We start from the raw sequence: 19,123 nt of genomic DNA, 5'->3' as shown, positions 1-19,123 counted from the left end.
CAGTGACAATAACAAATCAGGCAATGCCACAAATGATATTGTTTCGGTTTCCAAGGCTCACATGTTAAGGCTTCAGCAATCTTAGTTCGATACGCACAAATAGAGAACAAAGCCATTGTGATACATTTTTTTTATTGAACATTTTATTTATTCTGTGCTTTTATAACTTAATAGCACATTAACATAAACTGAATCTCTACCACCTACCCCCAAATATGTGATAACGTGATTCAGAAGTGCTTCTCTGTTCCAGTGACTGGCAGAGGGGGAGGGACGCAGTAAAGAAAAAAAGCTGTGGGCTCTCAAATCTTACCTTAATTCCTTGCATCATTTCACCTTCTCAAAAACACATTGGAGAAGGTCCGACAGGAGGGACCTCATGCCTTCTCCTCCAATACTGTTGAAAAGAAGGCAGGCGAGCCGATGGGATGCAAAGAATCATGGAAAGATGAATTGAGAGTCAGAAAGGCACAACCAGCACTTGCTGTTCCCCCTGTAACACTCCAGTCACCTTTCCAGACAGGGCAGGCAGTGCCACCGACTGACCAAGCCGTAGGGAGGACATCTTTTGAGGGGGTACACGCAGGGCAACTCCACAATCAAACATTGAACTTGCAGTCACCCCTTTCTCAGTGCAGTTCAAATCCATGGGGGGGGAGAAATAAAACTACCAGGACACGACAAAGAAGCGCCACTACCCTCGCGTCACAGCTCTACTCCGTCTGACTGCGGCAGTCCGCACTTAAACAGCAAGATACAACCTTCCCCTTACCAAGAAAATGAAATCATATTTATGTACAGGTAGAAGAATCAGATCCATTCCTACAGTCTGTACAATGTTAAGCCTATAAATTATTTACTTCATCTTTACTGCAAAAAAAGATAGACATATCAAAAAACATATCCCAAAACAAAATATGCTGCAGAAAAGAAAAAAATCTTATAGAACTCATAGTCTTTCCCTTAAGTTGAGGCCTCTTCAATACTCTTACCAGTGACTTCAAGGTTTAAGACAAAACATGGACACAGACTTCGTTCTCCAGGATCTGTGCTTAGTCTTAAATTAAAGTCCACCTTTTTTTTTTTTTGTTAATGGGGAGGTGGAGAAAGGAGGGGGAAAAATGAAGTCTTCCTTTATCCAGCATTCTGGTTGTATGAAACTCTCCTCAGGGCTCGAACTCCAGTTCATCTACACTTATGACCTTAGCAGGCATGGAAGGAAGGGGCTGCTGCAGCACATCTGAGCCAAACCACTTAGACAGACCAGCTCCCCCCACACTAGTGGGGCTACCCCCATGTTGCTGGGAGTGGCTCGTCCGGTGAGGGCCGAGGTTCTGCGACTGGTGGCCTGGGACTGATGGATGCACTGGGAGGAGAGAGAGAGAATCAAATTCATCAGTAAAGGCCATTCGGAACATTGGGAAACTAATGTCCTTAAAAAAGGGATCCACTGTGCCAAGATTGTGGTGCCCTCATCTCTGCATAAACACTAGTAAAACAAATGCAAAACAGGTGTTCATGTTGAACAACGACAGACTGAACAGAAAATGTCACTTACTTGGTCTCGGTTGATGCTGCATTAGCTGCATGTGATTGCTGGCTCGGGGAGGTAAGAGGGGGTGTCCTGTCGCCCCTAGGGGGTAGAGGGGTTGTCCTAGCAGGGCAGGGGGCAAACCCTGAAGCTGAGCGAGGTCAACATGCTGTGGAAATATGCCTAGGATGGAAAATTAAATGTCAGTGAGCTCCTCAGCATTTCCCACACACCTCAACCAAACATTGCAGGTTAACTCATCCTGAAAACAAACTCCAACTATAGTTTTTCTACATAACCCTGGTAATATAGGCATGAGTGTTAATTTCAATAGGCCAACTCATCTTGGCACTATAAAACCCATCGCAGTGGCCTTATGTGATGGCTTAGAATAGCTAGGTACTGTAAACAGGTAGACCAGTACTAACCTGCCTGCATCAGAGCAGGGCCTAGCTGCTGTGGCTGGATGCCCTGGGCCAGCATCCTCTGCACAAGGCTGGGATGGAGCGGAGGGGGGCGCACCATGGGCACATGTCCGTGGGATAGCAGTGGTATCGGGTAGATGGGGCACGGATGACCGGCAGAGCCTGGCCTGGGGCGGTCCTGGACGTGCTGGCGAGCCTGGGAGGCCTTCACCCCTCCCAACTGAGAACCACTACTGCCTATCCCATCCAGAAAAGAACTGGGAGAGCGCCGGTCTATAACACAGGCGCACAAATGCTACATTAGACAAGACAGCAGCAAAAACAACATTGCACAAGTAAGGAGCAGAGACATGGTTTTACCTGAGGTTGCCGTCAATGCATTTCCCAAACAATGTCATTACTGACATGCAAACCTCTGACAAAAAAATTTAGAAGAAAAAACAGCCGTTGATGAACGTACCCTCTTGGGAGTGGCCCTCCTTGCTGTCTGGACGACTACCTGGCTCATCTCGACTCTTCTCTTTCGTCTCGTACATCTTACGGATCACAGACGTGGGCACGAAAGAGGGTGACAGCTGTACAACACACAAGCATCAGTAGTTAAGTTATTTTAGTTATATAGGAGGGCATTCAAAAAATTAAAACATACAACTTAAACCAGACAGTTGATCCAATACTGAGCAGATGGGTAATGTCCACTTTAAAGGAAGAGTAACAGACACGTGCTTATTTATCAAACTGTTTCCTGAAACCACTATGGGTTTGAATCAGTGGAGGGATTGAACAAGGTTACAATGTTATCACTGGAAAAGTGGAATGAGTGTTTCTTATTGGACAAGTTCAGGTAGTCCCGCCCCGTTTTGGTTTTCTGGTTGGCGACTAATGAATACGCCGCAGACAACCTTTCGACGTACCATGCTGGTGACTGTGTTGCCAGGGGAGTGTCTGCCTGCAGGATGAGTGCCTGGACCAGGGGATCGGTTCATCCTGGGTTGCCAGATAACACACGTCAATGTAAATCCAGCGATAAATAAAAAGCCAACATTTTCATGCTTTGGGTTGCCAAACTTTTAAAATCACAATTTATACTTAAACCAAAGTTGGAATTACAGGAGGGATGGGAAACCCCTAACAAAAATCAGGTGCCCCCCATAAGACTTGAAATATCAATGTCAAATTCTAACCCTACTTCAAAAGCGACAAGAACTCAGTCACCTGTTGTGTTGGTAGACCTTGTTCGGAGGCAGTTTGTTGTAACCGGTCTGGAAGGCGTTGTGGGCATGGAGAGCAAGGTCCTGCTGGTTAATCAGAGCCTCCAGGTCAGCCTGGTCCACAGCCATGGACAGCGCTCTCATCTGGAGGCAAAGTCATCAACCACCAGTTTTTACTTACACCACGAGTCAAACGCATTCCACGGAGGGCCGGGTGTTTGCGGGTTTTCACTCCTCCCTTGTACTTGATGATTTAAGGTCTAATTGGTAAAGAGCTCTCCTCTCCTGGTTGTCTAGGTCTTAATTGAAAGGGAAAACCAAAACCTGCAGACATTCGGCCCTCAATGAAATGAATGACACCCCATCTCAGGTTTCAGTTTGCATGCCATAATTGTTTGGTTACCAAGACAATGCAAGATCTAACAAAGGGTGTTGCACCATAAGATATTATAGATTTGATGTTAGACGTGCTTCAAATAAGGTTTACTGTCCCAACATTGGCCAATTTGATAAAGAACATCTCTAACCTGTTGCTGGTGTAGGGTGAGTCCATGTCCAGGGCTGAGGGATCTATGCATATCTGGGAACTGCTCCCCCATCATGGGCGCCGCACCAACAGGATACCCTGAAACAAGACCAATCAGACAAATCACTTAAAATGTAGGAGCACAATGAGGGAAGTGAGTTTATGATAAATTACTAAAAGTTAATGAATAAAACATTGGAGTGTTCCATGCTCAATCAAGTACAATGTACCCTCAAATAGTCACTTAGGTGAGACAAATTTTCAGCGATCCCTTTAAGGGGTGGGCCGTTACTGTGGCAACAGCGGGACTCAAACGTCTGAGATCAGCAGTGTTGGAAACTTAGTGACTGTCCCTATATTTCGTGAGTTAGACTGCACCAGCCACTTAACGGTCAAATATTCAGGCGACAAATTCAGCTACTTCTCAGGCTGCCTTTGGGGGAGTTTAGACATAGCATTTAGCGATTTTTCACACTCAATTCTACAGCAAACGAGAGTGGGAGAAGATGTCTGTGCAGAAGTCACAGCAACAGTGCACGTACAGGAAGGAAACACAGGTAGGAAGGCAAAAACGCTATGTCGGGGACCGCAGCAAGGCAAATGGGTGCTGTGACATCGTCACGGCAAAACGCCACCTATCGATTTATCAAGGTGCCAGGAGACGATTTCGTTGAAACATTTGGTAACATTGGAGATTAGATGCGCCGACGTCTCTTTCCTAGCAGTTGAGCAAGGTCGAACAAACATTGACAAACAATTTAACGTTAGCGTGTGAAGAAAATGATGTAAGCTGCCAAGAAACACTAGTCACTAATAGACTTTCAGATAAATTCAAACTTCATGACTGTGAGCTTCTAAAAATGAATCTTTCAGGAGCACAGGTTGCTGCACGAGGTGGGATATGAGACTACAGACTGACCAAAAACAAATTGCAACATGTAGTGTTGGTCCCATGTTTCATGAGCTGAAATCCCAGAAATTGTCCATGACACAAAGCTTCATTCTCAAATTTTGTGCACAAATGTGTTTACATCCCTTTTAGTGAGGATTTAAACTTTACCAAAATAATCCATCCACAGCATATCAAGAAACTGATTAAACAGCATGATCATTACACAGGTGCACCTTGCACTGTTCTTCACCTTCAGGATCATCTAATGGGGGGTGCTGAGGAGTATTTCTGTCTGTAATAAAGCCCCTTTGTGGGAAAAAACGAATTCTGATTGGCTGGGCATGGCTCCCCAGTGGGTGGGCCTATGCCCTTCAAGGCCCACCCATGGCTGCACCCCTTCCCAGTCATGTGAAAAGCATAGATAAAGGCCTAATACATTTATTTAAATTGACTGATTTCCTTATTAGGAACTATAACTCAGTAAAATCTTTGAAACTATTGTGTTTCAATTTTTGTTCAGTATAGTTCTGTGATTAGCTACCCGCAATGAAACAAAACCGCAGAATTAGTTTGAAAATAGTTAAGGCAGCAATTTCGTTGCTATAAATCACAACCTTCACGTGCTCATACTTGACTTGTTCAGTTCTCACATCTATTTTTAGGCCAAATTCAAAAGTGGTCGCACTGTAGGGCCCAGTTGTTTCCGTAGCTACAGTGTGCCCTAAATTAACACCCCCCTTTGCTTCCATATTGATGTAATGTTTACCAGCGGGTGGCCGCATGCGTCCATGGAAGTAGTCAGGCAAAGGAGCCCTCTGTAGGAAGAGTGGAGGCGAGGGCCCCCTGTGCTGAAGACCAGGCCCAGGGGGTGGAGGGGCGTCAGTGCTGCCTAGCACGCTGTGGAGGGTAGGGGAGCCGCTACGGGGAGGGCCCTGGGCACCTAGAAGCTCCTGTAGCAATTACACACACTGCTCAGACAGGACCAACACTCCAACTGAGCCACAGAACATAACACCAGCCCCTTATTCCTTCGAAAGCACCCCAACCAGAATGCTACAGGCTATCAAACTCAACAGCTTAAAATAAGTACTATTTTAACAGAGTTCCACACACCCACCCTGATAACACGAGCTAGCCCCAAACTACACACCTGGAATACGTTCTTCTGCGATGGGGCAGGCACTGTGGCTTCAGGCAGGGGCACTATAGCAGGGTCTGTGGGCTGATTGAGCTGTAATGGGTGGAAGAACGTGCAATCAGACAGCAGCCTTGGTTGTGGACACGCTTTTAAAACCAATCCCTCTGGGCATTTTTCACTTGCATAAATGTTATGCATCAGACCAATTAACATTGTTAGACATTGCATTGCTACAATGTTGTCAAATGTCCAAATACAAGTTACTTAGACATCATCCAATGGAAAATTATGAGATTGTAATGACTTAACTGTAACAACCTATTTGACTAAACTCTAATGTTGTAGCAGATGACCAAAATGCAACATTAATTGATCATCAGATATGAAAAGCCCATTGGGATGGAGAAGAGCATAGCATGGCTCAGCCAGAGGCAATGAAATGGTCCTGAATGTAGATATACCTCCATGCCCAGAGACCAAAGTGACAGACCCTGACAAATTCTCCAGGGCACAACCCCCCCCCAAATGTCCCAGGACATAAGGGTAATCCAGTCTAATTTGATAAAGGTTAACATTAAGGTTTGATATAAATACAAATATTCTGTATGCAATCATTTGATTGACATGTTAGTTCATAGGGGTTCATGTGAATCGAGAACAACTCTTGGGAGGAACTCAAACTATACAAATTTATGCCCATCATTTTCCAGACCTGACAACTATTAGTCTAGGAGTTCAGTTATGGTTAGGATGCTAGCTTGCATGCATCATTTGGTTTTGAGAACCTTTATGTAGCGCTTACATGTGATGTAAGAGGCCAAACTTTCAGCAGCACACGCGCAAGGGTCAGTTTACCTGAAGCAGCATGCAGCTCAAAGCCGCTAAGGTTTACACATCCAGCATTACCTGAGGCAGCTTGCCGACAGGACAGTCGGTGCTTTTAAAACATCATCCGAGAGCGGCACACTTACGTTGCTGTTCACTTGGTTGGCTTTGGGGTGGGTAGGCAGAGTTCCACTTGCCTTCATGCTGCTGACCAGCTTGTTGAAGGCTGACATGTCAGGGTCTCTGGCCTGTGACCTAGGCGGCCCTGCACTGGGGCCTACACCGCCTGTTAGAGCCTGCTCCAAGTGCTCAGCCATGAAGGGCGTGCCACTGCTGGTGCTGCCTCTGATTCCTCCCCGATGCGGATTCTGGTGCAGTTTCCGATGAGACTGGTGGTTCTGCTCAGAGCCCACCTTCAGCCCCTTCAGGCCTCCCTCCACCTCCTCAAGAGAGAGCACTACACCAGAGTTAGCTAGGGGACAAGATGAGGGCTTTAGAGGTGTTGGAAAAGCGTACATATCTTACTACAAATTCACCATTTGACATTAGGCAGCAAACAAAAGAAAGCAGACTGAAACATGGAACTGCCTGGAACTGTTTAATAAGAAACAATTGTTTTCCCATTACAAAATGTTTTCGTGCTCTAATGAAACAACCAATGGAAATTAAGTACTGGTCACATGAACAATTGCTACTTACTGCTCTGCTGTAGCCGTTGCTTGTTGACGTTGAGGCTGGAGAGAAGAGGCTTCAGGTCTATCTTGGCCTTGTGTAACAGCTCCAGAATGTCCACCTTGTCCCGGTGCTCCACTGACTGGATGGGGGTGAAGTAGGGGACAGGGCCCATCTGGCTGGGGGACGTGCAGCGGGGGTCTTGCCCTGAGAGACGGTAAGTAACAGTTGCCAAAAAACTAATTAGAAGACGTGCACAGTCATCAAAACAGAAAGCATCATGGAGTCCTTAGAGGGGTTTGTATGTAATTTCAGGAATTGTGGCTATTAAAAAAAATTAAAATAATTATGAACCGTCATATCAAAACAGAAACGTGGCTTTATGATTATATGAAAAATGTGTTTCAGGGTGGTCCTCCATATGCAAAAGACTGTATATAATTTCACATTATGAAATCATGTTTAAATTTTTTTTTATGTACTTAACTAAATAAAAGAGGGCCAATGTTTGCCAGGATGTGTTCCAGAGGTTGCTAAATATGCATTTCCCTTACTTGAATTCCATGCTGGGTTACAAAATACAAATATATAAAAATACAATGTGTATTTGATCAGTCCCGCCAGGATTCCGCAAGTGCAATTTCTCTTGCAAAATCAACAATGACTGCTCTTTTTCCACAGAAAGTAGTCAAATAATGGAAGTATCTCAAAAAACAAACCCTCATGGCAGTACAAAAGAGGGCTCGCAATTTCAACCAATCACTACACATTTAACGCATTATATGGTTCAATCAAGCCACATGTCAAACTCTCCCTCGTCAGCGCATTTTCCTGACAAATATTCCACATTGCCATGCAAAACAGTAGAATTGCAATTTTTTTTTTGCATTTTTGTACATAATTATCACAAAACATCCCTGCAAAGTCCTGGAGGGACTGTTTGATCCTTAAGGGCAACACATTAGTATTAATCCAAAAAAAATATTTCCGAAGCAGCCCTCTTACCAGCCAGTCTCTCCAGCTCCTCATGGGGGGTGGAGCGCAGGCTGGAGGAGTGGCTGCCTGAGGGACTCAGGTTGCTGGAGAACCACCGGCTGAAACGGCTGGCCGAAACAGGGCCCTCCCCCAGAACATCCTCTATCATCTGCAACACAGAACCAGAGGCCAGTCAGATGCAAGCTCCTGGTCCAGAGTGGCTGACTGCTAAAGGGTGGGTGTGAGCAAAGGTTGCACTTACGTGTACGGCGCTGTCCATCTGCACTTTTGGGCTTTTTTTGGATACATTTTGTCAGTGCTTTTTGACGGTATTGTACTCTTTCTTCATTGAATCTGTACTTTATTTCCCTATCCCATAGCTAATTTCCTTTTTTATAGATTCCTTCGCAAGGTATTGTAATAAGTGCTGAATAAACTGGAACAGATGGGCATAAATTTGCATTGACTGAAACCTAACAAAACCACCATACTGGAGGTACAACCTGTTGCCTTACGACAACGTTTCACTGGAAAATGACACATCAAGAAAACCTTAGAAATAAATAAACATCGTCCTGGCCAGGGTGACAATACTGCCACTACCACCACCCATCCAAACAGGCAAAGGACAGTACCATGTGATAAAACCATGGAACTAACCAGTGTAGGTTAAAGGGATAGTTCACCCAAATTACAAAATAATATTGGTTTCCTTACCCTGTAAGCATTTTGTGGACAAGGTATGACAGCAATCTATGCTTCGGTTTGAATTCCATGGCACAGTTTTCACATGCTAACAAATGCAAAAAAAATTGCATGTGGAAACATTGCCAGGGAAACTAAAGCACAGACTGCCAAAATACTTGGTCCACACACTGCTTACTTGTTAACTGAAATGACACATTTGTTTCCTTAACTATCCCTTTAACCTACACTGAACACTTAAAAGAAAAGGACCATGTGTAGCCAACTACAACCCAGTGTGTGATGCATTTAGATACGACTTAGAACACATTACTGTGGACATTAGCCCAGAGAGCACAACGTATAGCACCCAAAACACACCTTAAACATGCAGTGCTCCCCAGGACTTACAGAGGCCAGTCCTGGCATGGTCTTCTCCAGATTGAAGAACTCATTGAAGTCAAAGTCTCCAGATGTCTGCTCTGGGAGGACCGCTGGGTGTGGGACCTCCTGGTCTGCTGTAGAGTGAGAGTCTTTTACTACCTGCTCTGGCTCCTCCGCAAGCCCACCATTACATTCCACTGCAATAAACAGGGGTGCAAATAAACATTAAGGGTAGCTTCTTTCCATAAACAATCCGATGGCATACAGTAACATACAGAAAACACTACTGATCATTTGGTGTCTAGAGCCCCAAAAAAAGAAACCTTAGGACATACCTGTACATTGTAAAGGAAGAAACACTATGCTCATGACCCACAAACATTGACCCTCACATCAGTGTGGTCATAAATAGAAAAGAAATACACTACGAGACATCAAGGAGCCTATTCAGACTTGCGATAAGTTAATTTTGATATTCTACGGTACTTTTGTATGCTTTTAAGCCAGTAGTTCTGAAAGTAGCGCCCACGAGCCAACTGTCCCAGAAAATTGCCTACTACGTCAAAATGTACATATATGTGCACCAAGTTAATGCTCCCCTCGCTCTACTACGTGTTCATTCAATGGCTGACACTCAAACTGGCTCACGTGGGGGTGGGTGTAGTGGAAATTGTGCTGCACATCTTCCAGAAAACAGTTGCTTTCAAACTAGGGATTTCATGGCTAATTGAGGTAAGACTAATCCTGCTCAGACTATGCATGTATGAACTACACATTCACACAGAGAGCTCAAAGTGGGAGGTCAAAAAAATAAATAGTAGTCCAAGTACCAGTGCATGTCTAACATAGACTTCAGTAAAAAATAATAAGCGTTTACTTAAGTCCATGTTTTGTCTACTTATATCAAGCCTGATCCGAACCCAAGAAAATAAAACAAATAGAACATGGCATCCATAACACCACAAGGCCAATGGGATCCTTTTGGGGGACGATCCAAAAGTTAAAGTATGAAGAACCCAGCATGACATGCCTTCTCTCACAGAGTCAGTCCTCTTCCTGGATCGTTTGGGTCTGCGCTTGTCCTCCTCCAGGATCTTGTCGTCAAAGCCAATGAGCTCTATAGTCTCCGATTGGCTGGTTGGGCCCCCTGAGAACCACTCCGGCTCCTCTTCTGCGTCGTTCCTTCTCCTCTCACTGAACACACGCTTGTCCCCAAAGTCTCGCTGCAGGGAGAAAAAATAAATATGACACACAAGTTTGGGGTCACCTGGAAAACAAGGGCATTTCTATAAAAACTTACACAAAATTAGGTGACTATTTCCTATTCGTTTTGCAAGACATTGACATGGTTATAAATAATGATTAATTGAAAATGTCTCTCAAACTTGGCTTTCAAAGAATCCTCAATTTGCAGCAATTACAGCCTTGCAGACCTTTGGCATTCTAGTTGTCAATTTGTTGAGGTAATCTGAAGAGATTTCAACCTATGCTTCCTGAAGCACCTTCCACAAGTGCCCATCAAGGCAATCCAACTTACGTACCATACGGTCAAGTTGCTCCCACAGGTGACTGTGCTGGCCACTCCATTATATAGACAGAATACCAGCTGACTGCTTCTTCCCCAAATAGTTCTTGCATAGTTTGGAGCTGTGCTTTGGGTCATTGTCCTGTTGTAGGAGGAAATTGGCTCCAATTAAGCACCGTCCACAGGGTATGGCGTTGCAAAATGGAGCGATAGCCTTCCTTCTTCAAGATCCCTTTTATCCTGTGCAAATCTTCCACTTTACCACCACCAAAGCACCCATAGACCATCACATTGCCTCCACCATGCTTGACAGACGGCGTCAAGCACTCCTCCAGCATCCTTTCTGCGTCTCACGGATGTTCTTCTTTGTGATCTTAACACCTCAAACTTAAGACGTCTGTCCATAACACTTTTTCCCAATCTTCCTCTGTCCAGTGTGTTCCTTTGCCCATCTTAATCGTTTATTTTTATTGGCCAGTTTGAGATATGGCTTTTTCTTTGCAACTCTGCCTAGAAGGCCAGCATCCCGGAGTCGCCTCTTCACTGTTGTCCTTGAGACTGGTGTTTTGCGGGTACTATTTAATGAAGCTGCCAGTTGAGGACTTGTGAGGCGTCTGTTTCTCTAACTAGACACTCTGATAAACGCAGATATTCCATAAATTAAAATAAAAAGCAGTTTCCAGCTATAATAGTCACAACATTAACAATGTCTACACAGTATTTCTGATCAATTTGATGTTATGTTAAGTTAATTGGCATTTTTTTTATGCTTTTCTTTCAACACAGAATTTCTAAGTGACCCCAAACTTTTGAACGGTAGTGTAAATACATTTTTAAACACTTGAGTCACTGGTAAACATTTTATCTGACACGCTGATAAATACCATGGGATACATTTAAAAGGTGCAATATGCAGAAATTGCACAGCCATTTCCTTTTTGCTTAAAATCCAATAATTCCCCTAATTTCCACTTGTGACAAAACAAGAAATGTATAGTTTTGAGAACCATTGTACCATCTAAACTGCTGTGAAATATCCATAACTAAAAATAATTTATTTTCAGCTGGTGTACAAAACCTAAAGTAAAACGCACAAAAAATAAACAGAAATAGCGCACAGACTAGATCACTTTCTTTTTTTACCTTTATTTTATCAGAAAGTCTTAAGACTTGCTTTCAATGAGAATGAGATCTATAACTCACATTTCTACCTAAATTTGGTCAGGATACATATTGCAGCTTTAAAGAGGAAATAATGGAGCCTACACAGCTCCGGATGATTGTCATTTAGATTGATTACCGCAGAACGTATGCCTCCCCTTGAGGCACAAGTAACTGCCATTTTGTGGGGTCGGTACATACTGATAGAATATCCCTAAAAGGATAAATAGTTTCAATTGAATGCAGATCAGGAATCAACAGACACTAACCCGGAACCTCTTATCTTTGAAGTCCCGTTCCTTCTCCATGCGGGGTTCCCTCTCGAAGCCTCGCGCCGCCATGATGCGGCCACTGCCAATGCGCCGCGCCCCACCCAGCCGGAGACTCTCGTTCTCCTTATTCTCCAGGGGGCTGATGGGGCGGCGGGTGGGTGCAGGCAAAGCATTGCCAACACAGCCCCCTCCAAAGCTACGACGCTGGGGGCTGAGCACCACGTCCAGGTCATCCTCCTTTAGTCGCTCGCGGGGATCTGACAGCGTCACAAGGCACAAACATAACATTCACTATAATGCTTCATGTTGTATTTTACAAAGCATAGTAAGTGTAAGCAATGTGGTACATCTAAGGGTAGCCAAATTAATTTGAGCTCAAAACCCCTCAACCCTTATTGAATATGCAATAGACGATTTTAAATATATGCCACAGGCATTTGAATATCAGCTATGAATATAATACATTATTTATTTACCTGCAATTCTACGTTTTAGAGGGACCCTATCATCCACAAAGTCCTTCTTATATCCATCCACAGGAGAGCTGCACTCTGAGGTGGGGTACAGCGAGGCATGCCACTTCTCGGGGTCCCAAACACCATCACTGTGGTCCAAAAATAAGACCAAACCAGAGGGACAAACTCAACAGTTAGCATAGAACCAGCATGATTGGCTAAGACTAAGCTTTGTAGGGTGTCAAGTTAATCCAAAGTGTGACAAAGGAAAACACTCACCTGTCATATTTTTCAGAAAGACAGTCTGGCCTTTCATTAGAAATTGGGAAATCTTTTATCTCCAAAAGCTGCTCCTGTAAGAAATACACATTGTGAACCTAAGTCCATGAAGCAATCTAATAACTTGCACATCTATCAACATCTCCAAATACCTTGGTGTATCTGTAAGGGGATGGTCCTGTTGATTCCTTGACCACTTGGTCTTTCACCACCACTGTGTCACCATTCTCCTGCTCCTCTACACAAGCATCCTCCTCTACACAAGCATCCTTTTCCATGACTCTTTTAGGGGGCTAAACCAATGTATAGCTTCTGAGACTAGTAGTTGACCTGTTGAAAAACGACATGCTGTTATGATATAACCCTCACAGGCTTACCAAAAGTAATTACAATTCATAAACATAAAAGTAATTATATATTGCTCAGGAAGACTGCTGATAAAGTACGTGCAAAGAAATTAAAACAGCTTATTGGCACACTTTTAAAATGTAGTTTGTGTAGTAATATCGATACAATAGTTAAACGCAACAAGCTAAGACCAATGACGTTAGTCGAAAAATCTAACGTTATACCTTAAGTAAGCACCGAGGTATATGAACGACATTAGCGCAAGGGCTTCGACGTGGACTGGTGATAAAATCCGACTCAACCAATTTGCCAAAGGAAGCTGGCCTGGCAATATGTCTTCCATACCTGGGCGGCACAGGCAAACTAAGTCATAGCAATTAAGTAGCTAAATTGGCTACCATTAGCATGCTAGGAAACTGGCCAGAATTAGTCAGCAAGCTGTCAATCTAATGGAAGTAGTTAAGTTAGCATATTTGCGTAGTTAACTAGCTAATTGACAAAACTGCGTTGGTAGATGTAATTAATGCATATGTTGATGCCAACTTACAAGACCGGCGTCAAATCTTCGATGGACGGCTGACAATTAACTAAATTACACGACCGTCGTGTTTGGTTTACTGGTAACTAGTTAGCGAACATTAGCTAGTTAGCTGCCAAAACTTTAGTTTAGCTAGTTAGCCTGAAAGCCGACTTGTCGGCTAATCTGATAGCTAGTTAACGTTTGTGTTCGGCTATTCAATTGATAAACGCCGAGTACATATGTAACGTTAACCAAGCAAACAAACACGCCATCATATCACTCTGGATAAATTGCAGATACGTATATATGTAGAAGGTATCCATTAACTTACAATGTTGTTTAGAAAACGTTTGAAGCCGACTCAGAGGCTAGCTACGTTTGCTAGCTAAGCTAGCTCTATGGCTAGTTAGCCAGCTAGTTTGCTGGAGATAAAGCCTTCCAATAAGTGCGATACGTTTTTCTAAACAGCTAGGGTTGTTATTTTGGCCAACGCCCGTGATATATCTACGAACCGAAATCCAAACGTATACTAGCGTCTTCCTGGGATTGTATTCGAATGTCGAAATATACTTCTCTTCGGTCTCTTTTCTCAGTCGTAGCAGTGATTTTTCTCCGATCACCGCTTCTGAATGAGGGTCCTTCGTAGGATTATATAGTGCCCATCACTAGTGCCTTACTCAAACATATGAAAATATTATAAATCATTCTTTAAACCATTACTGTCTTTGACATAGTCTCTTTTGATTACGAAATGAATATATATGAATTTAGATGAAATATCAACGACTGCTTGTATTTTACGATTGAGTAATTTTATATCAGGCATTATGTATGGCCAGCTAATTGTTGACATTACATAGCGGATCGATGAAAGCCCAAACTGATCGATTATTGTCATACTTTCAATGTACTTTTAAACAAACTAGCCCTTTCCTTAATTGATAATTTGACGTATAGGCCAACCAAATGCTACTCAAAACATCCACCTTTTTTTTTTTTTTGTAAATGATACCATACCCTGTCATTTTAGGGTAAAATTCGATGTGCTTTACATCACGCTCATCAGTTCAGTATTTGTACAGAGGGTTGCTACAGTAACGTTTGCAAGACAACACGAGGTCACTGTGAGTGGTGGTAACTTCACCGTCATTGGTTCCACCATAAAGATCCGCATGTTTATTCATTTCACTGGGTATGACAGAAGCATCAAACAATTTGTTAAAAATAAATTATATTAATCCCACAAAGATAGCTAATTTAACAGGTGTGGTGATACTGATGATTTGGGCACAGATGGTTTGTTTACAAAGCAGTCAGGATAATTAACGTCGCAGGTTAGGATAATTAACGTGGCAGGTTACGAGAACTAACGCAGCAGGATATGTGAATTAATGTAGCAGGTTATGAAAAAGTGTTAGGGTTAGCTAATGCTTCGGTTGTCAACAGCTGTTTTCCCCGACACGACCACTGGATGTAGATGTAGGCCTACCCCATCTAACCACAACAGAGGAAACGTAAACAAACCATATGTGGCGACAAATCACAGAGGCAAAGGCTAAACGAGAGGGTTTACTCAGCCCAAAAAATGTCAGCGAAAATAAAACCGCGAGTGTCGAATTCGTTCAACGAAAATGTAATGGCTTATTTTCTACCTGCGGTTTATTTGATCGAATAGAAGTTTCGTAATGCTTAAATTGTTACGCGTATACTGATATAAGTTGGACACGTGACATCCCAGCAACTTTGAGAAAAAAAACACTTTAAATTCGAGTTGTCTCGAGATGGTTTAGCGTCGTATTCATGTAATGTGGCTGTAGCATATAATCTCTCGTCATTGAATACAGGCGGTTGAAGTTAACCCTCATCGAATATTAAAAACAAATTACAATAAATAGATGTATCCACCAATCCAAAGAATAGGCGGGAACAAGCCAGCCGTGCCACTTTGTGAACAACGACTCCCATTGTTAGGGCGAAGAGACATGTAGTCTTGTCAGTTTTCCATAATCTTTGGTTTGATTAAAACATCTCTGGTGGGAGATGCATATTGTTTTAGGCAGATTTGAGGTTATTCGCATGAAAATCTGCCCCAAATTGGTTGGAAACCTAGCTATAGACGTGAAACTAGTTAGGGAATTAAGAAAATGTAATGGTAGCTACGTTATTCATATGAAGATAATGAAAGGGTGATTTCTGTTCGGCTAGTTGAAGAAGTTAGTAATCTGAATGACAGCCAGTAGTTCGAGCTAGTGAGTAACGTTAGTGTTCTCAGGTAGTTAGTTAGGCAACTGTTGTGGCAATGACTTCCAGAGGTAGAGGAACCCAAAAACCAAACATCTGGTACAAAAGGAGCTCCACTCAATGCTATATCCAGTTATAAAGTCGGATACACCTGGAACCAAGGTGGAAGACAAGGAGCCGAGAATAAGGTGAGAAGTACCCCCTTCAAATAAAATGCATTTTCTATCTGGAATCCCTGGGACGTCCCTATCCCATTTGAAGTTAACATGTTAAAATGGGTAGGTGTAGCTCTCAAACTCTAGGCGATGTTCTGCCTTCGATCTACAGTTTCCGGCTAATTAGCTTCGCCCAAGTCTACCTCACCTGAACTAGCTACAATCCCGACGCGTTGTTTTAGAAACGTCAATAATCATCGCTTGCGATACGGCTTTCGAAACATATTGCCCTTATCTTTTATCAGCGAGAAAGAATCCTTCAAATAAAAAAATATTAGAGTCCAATGACTTATGTGTTATGTAATGGAACTGAGAGTCACGATCAAGGGCTAGGACGTCCCAAGGATTCGAAATGGCACTAACCACAAATACATGTACCCATGGGGGTACTTGACCTATCCACAGGGGGTACTTGAGAAGACTCATGAGACCATAAGCCTACGGGTAGAATGTACACGAGGACGTATTTCAGGGGTACCCCCTGACCAAACTTCAGTTGGTGGTACAGTAACCGAAAAACGTTGGGAACCACTGATTTAAGGTACTGTATGTTTAGTGACTGGAGTTGGCAATCCCTGAAATCGGTCTTTCTTCCAGGCACCTTGCAAGGAGTTCCTCAAACTTTGGATGCAGAAGACCTTTGGATGGGTTCATCCTTACAAAGCCAGGTGCACTTTCTCAGGAATACCCTATAGATTAGACAGGTTACATCACTGCTTGAATTTATAATGCATTACAATGTAAATTCCAAATGGTGGGGAAATAACATTGGTTAAGCTATTGATGCTATGCTGTTAAGATATCCACTGTGTGTAGCCTGAGTTCGCTAACTGGAAGAATGTTACCTTGTCCAATCTGTAGGTCTCACATCGCTGGGTGGAGCTGGAAGGTTGAGTGGTGGACAGCTAGGAGGGAGTTGAGACTCACAGTGAGGGCAGAGTGCCATTACAGGTCAGGGTCCGGCTTTACCCTCTACCTGCTGCTCAGCTGTGGGGTGACCATACATGCCCATCAGTACTTACGGAGAAAGTCTGTGTGTGGAAATGATATTATTACCAAAAAAAAGCAACATGTTTTGGTATGGACTGGCATGATTGTGGTTTTGGTTTTAATCAGGATGAATGTTTCTCTTCTGAAAATGATGGACTCCAGCAGTAATGGCTGGCAGGGCATGTTGTGTCACAGCAGGAACAAGAGTTGCTCCTGTATGCCAGCTGAGAGGCGGTGTCTGCGTGTGGCTTGGGACAGCTGGGAAGTGTACATGAGGATGAAACACAGGATGCAACAATCTGCTCTTCAGTTCCAGAAACTCACAGCTCTACGGTGAGGCATTACGACTGATAAATGCTATTTTTGTAAATTTTATTTGAAATTACTTTGAATTAGGAACAATACACTGCCTCTGGGAGGTTAGTGAGCATCCTACATACAGTCATTGCGTGAGTGATTATATATGTGTTTGACAATATAATAATTTGTGAGTAAAAGGGGAGGGGGCAGCCTGTGTTACTGCTGATGTGTGTTTCCCCAATACAGTTGGGTGTGGACTATGTGGCAGACTGGGAGGTATGATGCATTGTTATTCTGTCATAGGCACTATGTTCATGCCTGGATAAGCTACGTTCACCTCCGCCAAGCTAAGAGGAAACCACAAGGTGCCATCTTCTGTTAATCATGTGTACTACTGTACCTCTTATTACAATCACTGGATGGCATTCATGGTCCAGGATAATATACTCCCAATTTAGGATATCAGAAACTTATATTGACAATTGTAGCCAAACTTGGGTTGTCTCAAACATACTACAGATCCTGCCTGTTGTCCTCTAGAACTTGCATTCACATTACCATTGCTTTCTGTTGTTTATCTTCATGTATTGGTCTACCTCCTGTGTTTCAGCTGTTGCTGTGCGAGCCTGGCAACTCCGCTTGGTCCTGAGGTATTGGTATGTGTGGAGATGTGGACTACAGAGAGAGGTGGACAGAGAGCAGGGTGTTGACCATCTGGCACAATTCAGCATACAGCGCAGGCCACTGGAGCGCTGGAGACACTATCCTACCACACACATACTGACCGATGTGAAGTCACACACTATTGCAAGAACAACATTAAGAATCCTCACCTTATGGTAAACTTCATGTGCCCTTATCCACCTCAACATCATACTTCGCAACATATTGCAAGAAGATTAAGTGAATTTCCTGAGCTTATGTGCAGATGTGGAGTTGTGCATGCAGGAGTCAGAGAGATCAGGCAGCAGCAAGTTAACACCAACACCGCCATCTATTGGTGACATGGAGCAAAGCACTTCTGAATTATTTCTGCAATACTCGGTCCATAGACAAGTTGCTGTACCACAGAGTATTCCTTAACTTTCTGTCTCTAATTTGTTCTGTCTGCAGCACGCTGGTCTGAGAAGTCTGGCCCTTTAATATCGCTCAGATACTCATCGACTCAACAAGAACATCGCTGTCCAGCGTCATCATCACACTGTAAGAGTTATGCTGCTACAGTACTATAATATCCATGTTAGTATATTCACCCTGCATTAGTATCAGTATAATTTGAAGGTTTTATTTGTATACATGTTTGTATATACCCTGTGATTGCTTCTAATCCTTTATACTGTATCCTACATGTTTTTGTGTTCTATGTTGTTATGCGTCTTGTATGTACCATTCATCATCACACATGAAGTTCCCTCCCAGGAAATAATAGTTATTTGAATTGAATTGTTCCGGAGTTAGTACCACATCTGCTATGTTATGTGTTTTCTCCGTATCTTACAGGCAGGTATTGGATACTCTGGCAGCAACGTCTGGAGGAAGCTGAAGATGGGGTAC

The 19,123-nt window shown here is 43.2% G+C and overlaps 1 protein-coding gene across 4 annotated transcripts; it reads right to left on the bottom strand.

Moving 5' to 3' along the window:
• Nucleotides 1-1,051: 1,051 nt before the first annotated feature.
• LOC120062767 (eukaryotic translation initiation factor 4E transporter-like) lies at nt 1,052-14,452 on the bottom strand. 4 transcript variants are annotated; one of them, XM_039012835.1, is made up of 19 exons: nt 14,155-14,452; nt 13,108-13,285; nt 12,956-13,029; nt 12,698-12,825; nt 12,219-12,478; nt 10,294-10,486; nt 9,261-9,460; nt 8,226-8,364; nt 7,248-7,427; nt 6,695-7,020; nt 5,736-5,816; nt 5,352-5,535; nt 3,695-3,792; nt 3,172-3,311; nt 2,871-2,943; nt 2,417-2,531; nt 1,960-2,229; nt 1,559-1,714; nt 1,052-1,366 (listed from the first exon to the last, which is right to left on the bottom strand). In XM_039012835.1, exons 2-19 carry the CDS (start codon nt 13,231-13,233, stop codon nt 1,167-1,169), a joined length of 2,943 nt encoding a protein of 980 aa, XP_038868763.1. In that variant the 5' UTR covers nt 13,234-13,285; nt 14,155-14,452; the 3' UTR covers nt 1,052-1,166. The 4 variants fall into 4 exon arrangements, with proteins under 4 accessions (XP_038868763.1, XP_038868787.1, XP_038868771.1 ...); XM_039012859.1 differs by having other exon boundaries at nt 9,291-9,460; XM_039012843.1 differs by having other exon boundaries at nt 14,336-14,452.
• Between the last annotated feature and the right edge of the window lie 4,671 nt (nt 14,453-19,123).

Source organism: Salvelinus namaycush, chromosome 2 (genome assembly GCF_016432855.1).
Source record: "Salvelinus namaycush isolate Seneca chromosome 2, SaNama_1.0, whole genome shotgun sequence".
NCBI classification, from domain to species: Eukaryota; Metazoa; Chordata; class Actinopteri; order Salmoniformes; family Salmonidae; genus Salvelinus; species Salvelinus namaycush.
The sequence above is the reverse complement of the archived record's forward strand: the minus strand, read 5'-3'. Positions and strand labels throughout refer to the sequence as shown.